The 14,575-nt window shown below is 42.4% G+C and overlaps 1 protein-coding gene across 1 annotated transcript in view; it reads right to left on the bottom strand.

Annotated features, from left to right (window-relative positions):
• The window catches only part of CIP2A (cellular inhibitor of PP2A), a 35,789-nt gene that overhangs the window by 12,386 nt on the left and 8,828 nt on the right, over positions 1-14,575 (bottom strand). Inside the window, exons 5-9 of the mRNA XM_066578679.1 lie at positions 13,307-13,403; positions 10,394-10,516; positions 6,734-6,879; positions 6,447-6,522; positions 3,108-3,335 (exon numbers count right to left, since the gene is read on the bottom strand). Coding sequence (XP_066434776.1) covers positions 3,108-3,335; positions 6,447-6,522; positions 6,734-6,879; positions 10,394-10,516; positions 13,307-13,403 — 670 coding nt within the window. The remainder of the gene's footprint in view (positions 1-3,107; positions 3,336-6,446; positions 6,523-6,733; positions 6,880-10,393; positions 10,517-13,306; positions 13,404-14,575) is intronic.

Genomic DNA, 14,575 nt, shown 5'->3' with positions numbered 1-14,575 from the left:
ATTATCCGGCAGTTTACTGCCGGCGAAATTACTGCCGTGGACAGGGGGCCTTATTGTGACATCAATTACAAATTCAACAACAGAATTCATAGCATAACAACCAATAGACTACTAAGTGCAATCAGTGAACAAGACATGTGTAAACATACAAATACAAAAACATCAGATAGGCGTGCATCTCAGAAATGCCATACTAGATGAACGCATAAGTGAACATATGAACAAATATATGTGCTCCTCCATACAGCTATCACAACACTACAATGCACATGTAATAAGGACCCAAAAAGGGTCTCAAACACTGCATTAAACAAGCAATAGTTTCAAAATAAAATATAGACCCTACACCAGTTGAGAAAGATCAGTCCACATAAATTATGCAGAATAAATCCCAATCCACAAGAGAAATAGAAGATATATGTAAATCTAAAAACATAATGCATTAACACACACACACACACACACACACACACTTCTGAAAATAATTGACAAAACAGGAACAACCAGCTATCATCAGTCTCAGATATGATTAATCAAACTAGAAGTGATCTTAAAATCAGTATTCATAACTTGTTGATATAAAGAATATAGTTTATAAATCCATTTAAGATTTTTCAGTTTTATTAAATTTTGATAATCGCCACCACTTCTATGTTGTGGTTTATGATTAATGATTATGTGAGTGACTTAAGATTTCCCATCATTGATCACATACCACAATACAGAAAGGGTGGCGATAAGTTATCAAAATTAAACCGGAAAGCACTGGAATGGATTTATAAACTAGATTCTTTACATCACCAAGGTATGAATATGGACGTCCAGATCACTCCTAGTTTGAGTGATCTCATTTGAAACGGATGATTGCCGGTTATTCCAGTTATGATCTTGTCGACATTGTTCAGCATTACTTACATGTGTGTTAAGGCATTATGTTTAAATGCATTTTATACTACATTTCTCCATGTTTCCCTTTCTCTTGCCTAGGTTGGGAGCAGAGGGTGGACAGTGTCTGGACTTTGGGCTGACAGGTCTCCTTTGCGGCACCTCATCCTGGTGTCTTCATCATCACTTATACTATTATACAGTGAACGTTATAGGACTTTATTATTGAACATAGCACTTTCTAGAATAAAATGACTGCATACTATTTTGGTTTCAGTTTATTTTTCACCTCTCAGTCTAGGTCAGGACATGTAGCCTACAATCTGAGCTGGCTACACCTATAATTTGGGATTTATTCTGCATAATTTATGAGGACTGATCCTTTTCTATTGGTGTAGGGTTTATATTATTTCATTTTGAAACCAGTGTTTATTGCAGTATTGGAGACCCTTTTTGGGTCCTTATTACATGAGCATTGTACTGCGGTGAGAATATATGTGTTCCTCCATATAATTATCTGTTTGTATGTTCGTTTATTTGTTAGCAATTATGAAGGCCCCTCTGAGATGCATGCCAGTGCATGTTGGGTTGGCTAATTTGTGAAGAGGTTGTCAATGGGGAATGCTCTGTAGGGGAGTTTGACATAGACAATGGCATTCGAGCGCTGTCTACCTCATATCTCAAGGTCAGGCTATTTATGGGAATTAGATCTATGATATTTTTGTGATATATTTGTATGTTTACACGTTTTAGTCACTGATTACACTTTTGTATTCTATTGGTCATTATGAATTCTGTTGGGGAATTTGTAATTGGTGGCACTTGAAATATCCTGGTTTCATGAATTAACCTCAATGCTTGAGAAAGGCTCTATAGGAACTGAACCGGCGCAACATGGGTGAATACAACATCTTTCTATATTTTTCGGGGTGCTTCTGGATTTCCTTTATATACTGCACTTCTCACCAGTTTTCTTCCCCAGAGACTCTCTAATTCTCAGTTTTTCCCCAAATTGTTAGGTGGAGAAAAGCTGCTATTCTGCACTCTATCGACTGCAACTTGAGAAAACAGCAGATTCCGCTTCCTAACTCTGCAGCAGACGCATACAGAAATGACATTATTGACAATATACAGCAGTACTGAGCAATGTGAATGCGATTTCAGTAGCTGTGAACAATAACCATTTATTAACTACTGCAGCATATCAGTGTGAGTCTCCCAGCTTCTCTCTCTCCTTCCAATTCCTGAATGAGGAAGACACACACACACACACACACACACACACTCTTTGGAGATGGGCTACTGATGCACTCAGCAATTTCCAAACACAGTGAGTGCACACCGCCACTCCTCATAATCCCCTGGGGTCCCAGCAGTTAGACTCCCACGGGATCAAATATTTATCTTCTATTTTGCAGATGAGCATTAAATGTTTTTGCGAAATAACACCTTTAACTATTTCTGCAAACACTCACGGTTTTCCATTGGTTAAAAAATAATAAAGTATTGCAGGGCATCTATATAACCTTCGTGCTCCTCGCCTGCAGCCTCCCCACCCTAGGAACCTTCCCATGTTTGTTCCCCTTACACCCTCCCTTGGCCTGGTTCTCCCGGCTGTGCGCACTGGACTTTGCTAGATTTAGCCACTCTTGCAGGCATGGGCTGTGAGTCAGAGAGTGGCCGATAAACTGGGAGAGGAGTACATGATGTTCTTGCCCCAGTACGTATTGTCTTCCGGGTCTTCTATTTAGGTAGGAACTATCAAAGGTTGATCCAGGGATTATTCTGACTGCCATCACGGAGTCGGAAGGAATTTCCCCCCAAATGGGCTAATCGGCTTCTGCCTCTTGGGGTTTTTGCTTGACTGTGCGTGTCCGATGACAGTTGTAGGTCAATAGTGTTATGCAAAATCGCTACAAATAATACTTTTTGTTGGTGCTTTTCGGATCTATAGCGTTTTTTTTTTCTGTCTTTCTATAATTATTTCATTATAGAAAAAAAAAGCGCCTAAAATAAGACAAAACTAAACTTAAAAACAAAAAACCCCCACAATGCCTGTGCAATAACCTATAAAAATGTATAATTTCACAGCTTTTAACCCGTATAAATTAACCAACTGAACAAAATGGGTTAATACAATGCGCGAGATCTGTGCCGTGTAAATCCCACCCTACATGAGATTTACTTGAAACACTTAAAAGAACAAAAAGGTAGACATTTACTGCAAAAACTTCCCTGAAGAGCTCTAATGCCAACACTGCACAGTTTTGAGGCGCTTCCAGTGCTTGGCTTGACCAATGCACGAGAGCCACACCTGGCTCAGTAGATTTTGTACGGGGCCCAAGTCTTCCATTCCCTGTGGTAGGAATATTCGGTGGCTCAAGTATAGTCTGTCGCAGCATATGACGTAAGCTGGTGACCGAGCAGAAAGCTAGCAACAATTCTAACACCTGAAAAAAAAAACAAAAAAAACCAACAATAAATATACTGGACCCATGTGTAAGACAATACATTAGAGATCATTGAAACACTAAGTAAACCCAAACAAAATCTTACTGCACCACACAAATGGCTGAAAAATGTCCTGTTCCAGTACTGTATAGTATTATAGGTCCAAGTGGACAGGCTTCTATTACACAAGCAACTTGTTTCTACATAAACATCCAAAATGACAATAGCGTCCCTTTGAGGGGTTTTCCCCCTCCCTCATGAAGTTTTAGTGATAAACTAGTGTAGGGGGTTCTCTCATCTCTGGACAAGTTTAAGGTTAGAGCTCCAATGAAGGCGTTGAACAAGGTCAAATGAAAAGCCAATCGGCTGTCAAAATACATAGGAAGTATTTAAATTCTGTATTCTGAAAGGTGTGAACAATAAAAAGGAACCCCCGATGAATATTTATGAGATAATTTCAAATATGAAATTCAGATGAAACTCAAGGATTGCTTTCTGGGTAGGTATGGCAAGAATATTCCCCGACATATTTCAGAATAGCTATTGGCTTAAAGGGGTTGTCCCGCGCTGAAACGGGTTTTTTTTTTTTTTCGGCGCGAGACAAACCCGATGCAGGGGTAAAAAAAAAACAAAAAACGGATAGTACTTACCCGAATCCCCGCACTGCGGCGACTTCTTACTTACCTTGCTAAGATGGCCGCCGGGATCTTCACCCACGGTGGACCGCAGGTCTTCTCCCATGGTGCACCGTGGGCTCTGTGCGTTCCATTGCCGATTCCAGCCTCCTGATTGGCTGGAATCGGCACACGTGATGGGGCGGAGCTACGAGGAGCAGCTCTCCGGCACGAGCGGCCCCATTCAGAAGGGAGAGGACCGGACTGCGCAAGCGCGTTTAATCGGGAGATTAGACGCTGAAATTAGACGGCACCATGAAGACGAGGACGCTAGCAACGGAACAGGTAAGTGAATAACTTCTGTATGGCTCATAATTAATGCACGATGTATATTACAAAGTGCATTATTATGGCCATACAGAAGTGTATACCCCCACTTGCTTTCGCGGGACAACCCCTTTAAGTAATTGGTGAAAAATACTCTAAGGCCTCATGTCCACTGGGTAAATGGAATTGTGGATTTCCACCGCAGAATCCGCAGCGGATTTTGCCCATAGGGAATCATTGCCATTCGCGGGTCCATTAAAATGATTTTTGCACCCGCGGATGGCATTTTAAAAGAAAAAACGCGGCATGCTCCATTTGCTGCAGAATCCGCGCGGATCGGCAACATTGCTATCAAATTGATAGCAATGTGTGCGGATATCTGCATGCAAAAAAATGCCATTTAAAGCAAATCCACCGCGGAAATCCGTGGCAGATTCTACGCGAATTGTATTTTTTGAGTGGACATGAGGCCTAAGATTAAGAGAAAACACACACACACACACACACGGAATGAAAATTATCCAAACCCTATTGCAAATTTAAATTTGCCAAATTTGGTGGGAATGGGCTGAGATTCCTCAGGAACGCTGTCACAAGCTGGTGTCTGGCTATGCATCATGTTTGCAGCAGATCAGAACAGCACAAATAGCTCTAAGTACTACAGGAGCTTATCAAATGGACTGAATAATTCTGACACTGCAGTAGCCATTAAAGGTGGCACTTTGTTTTTAATTTGGAGAAACCACTTGTGATAGTTGTGTTGAGCTACTTAAAATTGTTCCCGTTTGACTGAGCTTTTTTAACCCCTTAGTGACGGAGCTTTTTTCCATTTTTGTTTTTTCCTACTCCCTTTTTAAAAATCGTAGCTCCTTAATTTATCCATCGACGTCGCTGTATGAGGGCTTGTTTTTTGCGGGACAAGTTGTATTTTTCAATGGCACTATTTATTGTACCATATAATTTACTGAAAAACTTTTAGAAAATTCTTAGCGGAGAGAAATGGAAAAAAAACGACATTCCACCATCTTTCGGTGCGTCCTGTTTCTACAGCACACAAATTGCAACAAAAACGACCTGATATTTTTATTCTATGGGTCAGTACGATTGCTACGATACCAAACTTGTATAGTATTTTTTTTGCTGTAGTACTTTTATTTTTTTTTTAAGATATTTAATTTTTTTCAATTATTTTCTGCGGTCATTTTGTGCGCGCAATACCTTTTTTATTTTTTCGTCGACGTAGTTGAGCAAGGGCTCATTTTTTGCGGGATGTCCTGAAGTTTCCGATAGCATCAATTTGGAATACATACGACTTTTTGATCACTTTTTATTGTGTTTTTTTCTGGGAGACAGGGTAACTAAAAAAGTGTATTTCTGGCGTTCTTTATTTTTTTTTTTTCAGACCACGTTCACCGTGCGGGAAAAATAATGCACTACTTTGATAGTTCGGACTTTTACGGACGCGGCGATATCAAATACATATTTTTATTTTATGATTTTGATTTTTAAATAATGGATATGGCAAAAGGGGGGTGATTTAAACTTTTTTTTTCTTTAATAATTAAAAAAACTTTGATTATTTTTTTACATTACTTTGAAGTCCCCCTGGGGGACTTTAACATGCGATGCTTTGATCGCTCCTGCAGTATGACGTAATGCTATAGCATTACGTCATACTGCTTTTTTACAGGCAGTCTTTCAAGCCACCCTGTGTGGATGGCTTGATAGGCAGTCTGCTAAGGCAGCCCTGGGGCCATTCATTAAGCCCCCGGCTGCCATGACACCTGCACGGCTCTCCCGATCTCACCGCGGGGGAACTGTGCGGGACCCCCGAACAGCGTTCGGGGGATTTAAATGCTGCTGTCAGAATTGACAGTGGCATTTAAAGGGTTAATAGCCGCGATCGGCCGAACGGCCGAGCGCAGCTATTGCCCGCGGGTGTCAGCTGTAATAAACAGCTGATGCCCGCGCTGTATGGAGGGAGATAGAAGCGCTACCTCCCTCCATACACGTCCTGCAACAGCAGGACGTAGTTTCCCGATGGGGCGGTCGTTAAGGGGTTAAACCACTGAAAGCTTGTACAATTGGCAAATAAACCTAATTCGAAATGGGGGGGTTGAAAAATTGTAATTGCTACTGCATATATACATACATATTAAGAACAAATACCTTAGAAGCTGAATCAGGATCCTTGCCATGCAGGAGGCCCAGCACTTGAATAAGACATGAATTAAAGTGTTCATATCTATGGTAATGGAAAACATGGATGTGACATTTAGGCGAAAATGTGTAAAAACATACTGACACATCGCGAATGTTGGAAATATAAAATAGATGCATATTACCCTTTCCCATAAGATTATGGTTTTGAATGAAAATATGTATATTTGATTTATCTTGTGGTTCCTATATCTCCAATGCACATCCATATGCACAAAAAACACATGAAATCCTACCTTGATAAATAATCTGCAACTTTGGGGTTCTTTAACAAGTCCATAAGGAGGTCGACTGAGTATTTCCTGGTTAACGTGCCATCCCCATTTACAAGAATGTTAAATATTAACTGAAACGTTTGATGGATGTTTCTGGAATGAAAAAGCTAGAAAACAAAATTCATTGTAGCCTGAAGTGAAGTCTGCTGAAAATTAGTTTTGTTACTTAAAACACACTAAACATACAAATTGCAAGTGATCTTGAAGAATAGAAATGAAACGGACTGGAACCTGTATAACATATCAGACGTTTATCGAAAGGCTGGTGTTACTTTAAGGAGTTTTTCGGGACCTTTCAAAAACTTTCATTAAATGTCCAGTTGCTCTAGCACAGCCACTCCCATCCCTGCTGCAGCCAATCAATTGCTTCAGTGGTATTGGTGCCATGTATATCACATAACTGCTGAGGCAAGCGATTGGCTGCAGTGGTCACATGAATGGAATAGAATGCATGTTCTATTCTTGATCATTTTCAGCTGCGTCTCTCCCATTGAAATGAATAGGCTGCGTTTTCAGCACAAGTAGTGGGTTTTGTAAGAACAAAATATGGTATTTCCATGACACACATTTCTTTTAGAAAAGTGTCAATACTGATACTAAAAAGGTGAATACACAAATGATTGCTATAATTGGCGGACAGTAATTGTAATATTTGTGGTGATATGCTTAGTGATTGGCACTGTTCTTTCATGGAACTCTGATCACTTGTGGCCTTATCTGTAAATATTCCCCCTGAACGTTCCTAAAAAATTACTAAGAAGATAAAGTCAACTGATCAATTATGAGAGGCTTAAAGCCTCTTCTAGGAGAAAGGACAAACAAAAAGTAGAGAGGTGCTTGACCTTGCTAGGACAGCTGTCTACAGCCAGCATACACTTCAGAGCACTGACTGAAGTTCAAGAACACGAGGAACAGCACACTTCTGCTATCAGTAGTACCTCACCCAACCATCTACTGGCTGACAGTCTATAGAGCTTCAAAGCTGCTGATTGAAAGCATACAGCTCTAGCACTGCATATATTCAATACCACCCTTCATGTGCGACACTATACTGAATATACATACTGTACATGTGTATATAATGCCATTGTGTGATGCGTGAGAAATGTAAGCAAGTGCTCTATAGTTATATTACGTAATATGCTAGAAAAGAAATTGCACATATTAAATATGTATACACATAGTATTTGGTCCCTCTCATTTATGAACTCTGCGACCACATCCAATGTAATGCCGAATGTACAGAGTGGCACAAAGGAATAAGGCACGAAAAGCCTTTTTGATGCAGTTTGAGGTAAAGTTTTGGATGCAGACTTTTTTAAACTCGTTTTATTGAATTGTTTACAGCATTGTATACAAAAAGGTAATAAAAATGACAATTTGATAGGAGGGCATTAGGTGGTTATTGATGCAGATTTTTGAGCTACAGCCAGAAGTGGATTCAACAGGAAGGGATAGAATAAGGTCCTTCCTTTTGTATTCCTCGTTCCATTTTAATCTACATCTGGCTTTGGTTCAAAAAACCTGCCTGGAAAAAAAACTACATGACTGATTCCAGCCACAGTATTAGCCTTTATCTACATGAGCAGAAGCTCTGACAGATCTCAACCAGACAGAACGCACACAGCAGCTTGTCTAATAATACAGGCACTGCGGGCTGTGAGCAGTAAGCTGCTCGTATGGTGGGGGCGTCATGTCCTGCAGTGACTAATGGAAATGTAGGAGGAGGCTACTGTGTCCTGCTGAAGGAGGGCGGCTCCTGTGACCACCTGAGAAATTAAGGGGAGAACGTGGGAGAAAAGTTTAAGCAATAAATGGGACCGGGTGGATCCACTTCTCTAACAACGAGACTCTAGTTTAAGGGTCCTTTTACATGAGTAATTGTTGGGTGATTAAGCGCCAGACGGTCATTCCAGTGATAATCACTCTCATACAGGAAAGATGATCGTGGAGATCGCTTCCATTTACAGTAAACAGGCAATCCTTCATTGATGAACAACTGCCTGTTTACCCAGTTCGATTTTGTCATTTGATTTTTATGCCTACAGAAACTGGACGACTGATAAGCAAACAACTATCATTCAGAGTAAGGCCTCCTGCACACGGGCGGAAAGTCTGCAGCGTGATTTCCCGCAGAATTTCCGCCCGTGCCCGCCTGCATAGGATTGCATTACATAACGCAATCCTATGCACACAGCTGTGATTTGTCCGCATGAAAACACATGCAGAAAACAAACCGAGGCATGTTCTATTTCAGTGTTGGTCTCGCAGAGGCCTGCACAGAAATGTCAGTAGTGACAGGCCGACTCATAGCAGAGACTGAAGACGCTGTGAGTGGGTGAGCCGCAGGTCTCTGCAGGGGCACGGGTCCGCATCCCGCTGCGAGAATTCTCGCAGTGGGATCTGACCATCTGCAGGTGGCCTAAATGTTGCCAGCGACTGAACGATGAATGATAAGCAAACAAATTGGTTCGTTGTGTAGTCGGTGGACAGCATTAACTTTGAACAATTATCATTCACATTTCTGTGATTCGGCAAGAATCTGAATATAACCAGTCTAAAGGGGCCCTTACAATTGATTCATTGAGGGAGGGGGTGGACGTGTGGGAGTAAGGTTTGCGTGTAGGGATGAGCGAGTATACTCTCTAAAGCACTACTCGCTCGAGTAATGTGCTTTAGCAGAGTATCTCCCTGCTTGTCCCTAAAGATTCGGTGGCTGCCGCAGCTGACAGGTGAGTCGCAGCGGGGAGTGGGGGAAGCGGGCGGGAGAGAGGGAGAGAGAGAGATCTCCCCTCCGTTCCTCCCCCGCAGCTCCCCGCCCCCCGAATCCTCAGGGACGAGCAGGGAGATACTCGGCTAAAGCACATTAATCGAGCGAGTAGTGCTTTAGCGAGTATACTCGCTCATCCCTATTTGCGTGTAATGCAAGGCCAAAATATCATTACCACTGGACATTTTTACTACTACATAAACTCATTCAGAACAAGGTCACTCAGCCCCACAATGGGTTGATGCAGATGAATGTATATATAAAAGGTCTATTTATATTCTTCTTAAGCCTTTCCAATCTAGTGTTGGACCTCCCGACATTGAGATTTCCCTGCACAGCTTCCATGTCGGACGAGGACAAACACAATTCAAATATTGCAAACCTCTCCCCTACATCTATACAATATATAATATACATACAATACATATTAATTCACGTTTAATTTCCAAAGAATTGCTAATAAAATACTCATGACAGATCATTTTTATGTTGAATAATTCCAAGGAATCTACAAAGCACTTTCCCACCCAAAATCAATAAGAGCAAGAGGAAGTGTGCGGGTGGCAAGAAAATTGAATTGGAAAGGGTTAAGTTAAGGTGAACATTAGACTAACCTTTTTTTGCATACTTAATATGCCTTATGTTTACGAAGAACACAGCAAAGCACATTTAGGACTTTGTAAGCTTGCTGTAGCACTCAAAAACGACAGCAGTAAAGAGCTGGAAAACTGTAGACGTCCTGCATTGCCAACTATTTGCAGATAGGACAGAGCTGGAACAGTAGAAGATAAGCACACGGAGGAGCCACAATGTACATTAAATGCATTAGAAAAAACAATGTAAAGCCTCACCTTTTCTCCCACTTCTTCATTTAATGTAAGACTTGCCAATACTGAAAGTGCAAATACTACAACAGTTAAACTGCTGTGAGCCAAGAAGCTAATCAGAGTACGATAAAATCCTTTAACATTGTTCTGCAACAACAAAAAATAAATTTGCATTAAAGCAAGATGCGTTTTGTACTTGTACACAATACACTTGCAGCAGGCAAACATGAAACACATGGATAGTCACTTTTTTTTTTAAAAGTTCTTCTTCAAATTGGGTTGACTGGGAGTCAAATGGTATTATTGTATCTTGTCACCACCGGAAGCTAGGGGGTTTGACAGGGCTTGGATGCAGAAACGCCCCCGTCACACCCCTAGCTTCCGATTGGGTGACTTCTGTAAGGTCCTAGCAGCAGCGTGTGTATAGATTGTTGCCTGGGCTGGAGGGTTAGGTTTCGTCTTCAGGTTAGGCTTAGATTATGAGCTGTAAATACTTCCATATTACAAGGATAACATGAAAGCATTTACAGTGAATAATCTAAGCCTAACATGAACACTCACCCTAACCGTGCAACCCAGGTAACAATCTATACACATGCTGCTGCTAGGAGTTTACGCAGAGCAGCCTTCCCCCGTATCATCCCTTCAATCAACCGGTAGCTGGCACCTCCGCGCTGCAGCAATTCCCCTGCACTGAGGCTCTGGCTCCGCTACCTCACTGCTCCAGTGTCTCCTGCCAGCGCCGCAGCTGCTCTGACCCTTACCGCTGCACTAGGGAGATTAGGGACGGCTCAACCTCTTCTGCCGCCACAGGCTCTGCGTGTCATGCCGGCGCCATCCCCACCGCTTCCAGCTTTGCCGATGTTCTCCCCTGCCTGTGGATCCTCTGCCTATGCTGCTGCACAGCGCTGCCACTGCTCCCAGCTTTGCTGATGTCCTCCCCATGTGGTGCCGTCTCTGGATCTGCATGTCGTGCCAGCGCCGCCACCACCACCGCTCCGAGCTTTGCCTATGTCCTCCCCTGCCTGTGGATCCACTGTGGGAGAACCCTTCGTGCCCTGCCAGGACCTGCCTGCCAGCTTGCTCTGTAGCCAGTCAGGTACAGGGGGCATCACTGGCCTGTCACTCGTCTCCACCAGGACTTCCTGCTGGTGACAAGTTACAATAATACCGAGTCAAACAATAGTAAATTGAGGCCTGGAACCTGCTGGTAATGTCAAAAACCAGGAACTTGGCGTATATACTTTAATATAACTGCTAGTACTTGTAAATACTGACCCAGTTTCCAAGTCATATACACTGCAACATGTCTAGCGTTCACAATGCTATAGCATTACATCATACTGCAGGAGCAATCAAAGTATCGCATATTGTAGTCCCCCAGGGGGACTAAAAGTTTAAAAAAAAAAAAAAAAAAAAAAAAGGAGCAAAGTTTTAGAAAAAACAAAACAAAAAAAAAAAACTATATAAGTTTGGTATCGTAGCAATCATACTGACCCATATTATCATGTTTTTTGTTGCAGTTTGTGCGCTGTAGAAACAAAACGCACTGAAAGATGGCGGAATGTTGTTTGCTTTTCATTTTACCCTACTCAGAATTTTTAAAACGTTTTTTAGTACATTATATGGTACATTAAATGGCACCATTGAAAAATACAACTCGGCCCGCGAAAAAAAAGCCCTCATACAGCGACATTGATGGATAAATATAAGTTATTTTTCATTTTTAAGGAGCGCGGGGGGCACAACGAAAATGGAAAAGAAGAAAGGGCTGCGTATTGAAGGGGTTAAATTTTCTTTTTCACTGTGCTGCTACAAATTGCTGAGAATGCTGCATCAATAGAGGTATTGTTAAACAGTCATCTACCTACACAGAAGGGAGCAAGTCAAAACCACAATGTGGCAATTAGTTACTGCCCATAGCTAATCATTTCAATATAAGGAACATACATTCTCATAGTTAAAATATCAGGAGGTAAATATCAGCCATCTATCTGAAAAGTAAAAGAGGTCCTGGAATTCTACCTGTTAAAGCGATCCGCAGAGTCTGGAGAAACAGATGGCTGCACCAGCTTCCGACTACCTGATGCACACTGTATGCATAAGATTACCAATGCACATTCTGCACCAGGTAGTCAGAGAATTAGTGCTGCCATCTTTGTCCAAGACGGAAGGCCACGTTAAAGGAAGGAGAGGGTCACACCACTGCAGTTCCCTCCTTCTCTGCACATGCTCTACGCATTCGGTCAGGTGATACTGAGCCAGGGAATAGGGAAACAACGGCTGGATGGACATTCTTGCATCTTCACAACACTGACAGGAGTGGGGGGGAAAAAAAAAAAAAAAAAAAAAAGAGGGCCTTTTATTTTGCACTCTTTCCTATCCCTAGAGAGGCCGGGGGTAGACACTGCTATCAGCGCTGTTGTTCAAGTGTTAAAAACATTTATAGATCTGTTTTGCTGCTGTTACACATATTTAAAAGGCATCTTTACATGGGCCAATAGTTGTCCAAGTAACACCTAAAATAAGCAATTCTGGGCACCTGTCAGCCCCTGTACAAGCAGATGCTGATAGCGCACAGACTGAGAAGTTGCTCAGTAGTTTTTAGTGATTCTAGCTCACTGAAACAGAACGTCTACTGAGCGGCTTCTCACCCCGTGTAAACAGGAGCCGCTCAATCTTTGAGCAATTGCTTGTTTGCAGTGAATGAAGACAGGCGACCAGAAGAGCACAGGAGCGATAGACAAAGACCGCTGTTGGGAGCTTATATGCCCAACTTTAATAGTGTTTAAAAAAAAAAATTGACCTTTCGGAATATCTTGAGATATTAAAATGTGATCAGACAGGAGAAGTTTCTCTATAAACAGGAATCTGTATTACTAGTCACCAGATTAGAAGAAGAAGAAATTGGTTTGTTCTTAAAAGGTTTTAACTTACCAATGACTTGACATGTGACTGGACAGAAAGATTGTCCCGGCAAAGGTTTGCCAAAAGACCAAGGCATGGCATCGTTAGGTCATCTTCAGGGGACTGACTAAAATAAATTTAAAAAAGCAGGTTTATGGTTGTGCAAGAGGACAGCGCCTTGTACAAATATTGACTCAGATCTAATGTCAGAGAGTAAAAGGTACCTTAAGGCCCAAGGTCAACGGGCGGATTTGATTTGTGGAAGATCTGCAATTCAAAATGGCCATAGAGAAGCATTGGCACCCACAACTGAATTTAAGCATGCAGATTTGATTTGTGGATGGTTTGGTGAGGAAAACAGATCGCAACATGCTCCACTTCAGTGCGGATTCCGTGCAGATGGGTTCCATAGAAGTCCATGTGTGCGGACCATCCGTAGTGCACCTGCGAATACAACTGCAGATGCACTGTGGATTTGATGGTTAAAAATCAATTAGGGAGGTGGGGAAAAGTCTGGAAGGTGGGGTTGCGGATCCCCCCCCCCCCCCTTCCTTCGCAGATAATCTGCAGTGCATCCTTCATCTCCGGCGAATGGTTTCCGTAGGTCTCCCGCTTCGGAAATCCGCAAGCGGAATCAGATTCACCTGTGGACACTGTACTTGGCACAAACTAAGCCAACAGATTTAACATTCAGCAGAACCACTGATAAATCTGGGGTATTTTAAGACTGTCTAGTCCAAGTTTGCATTGTCTCCTTTTTAAACAGTGTTAGTATACAAGCCCCACTGAATTTACCGTATTTCTAGATCATTAGACTTTAATCAGAAAAATATGTGCTAAAAGGTTTATACTTACAACAGTCCAAAACTAATGGGGAGACACTGACGTTTATGAGTCTAAGGCCCCCTGCACACAGGTGGAAATTCCACAGCGGGATTTCCCGCAGAATTTCCGCCCGTGGAAGCTGCCATAGGTTTGCGTTAGAAAACGCAATCCTATTCAGACGGCTGTGATTTGTCCGCGTGAAATCTCGCGCGGCAAACAAATGGCGGCATGCTCTATTTCTGTGTGAGGCTTGCAGAGCCCCGCACAGAAATGTCACTCCCCGGCCGCTGGCTCCGCTCTGAACATGCGCCGGCTGGCCGACAGTCGACACATCAAAGAGGCGGAGCCGCGGGAGAGGCGAGTGCCGCGCTGGTCCCTGCAGGGGCTCGGGTCGGGTCCCGCTCCGAGAATGACCTGACCGTCTGCAGGCAGCCTTAGTCAGAGTACACCTTTAAATTCTAGGAGATGTTGCTG

Source organism: Eleutherodactylus coqui, chromosome 1 (genome assembly GCF_035609145.1).
Source record: "Eleutherodactylus coqui strain aEleCoq1 chromosome 1, aEleCoq1.hap1, whole genome shotgun sequence".
NCBI classification, from domain to species: Eukaryota; Metazoa; Chordata; class Amphibia; order Anura; family Eleutherodactylidae; genus Eleutherodactylus; species Eleutherodactylus coqui.
Note: the sequence above shows the minus strand (reverse complement) of the source record. Positions and strands in the feature narration are given on the sequence as shown.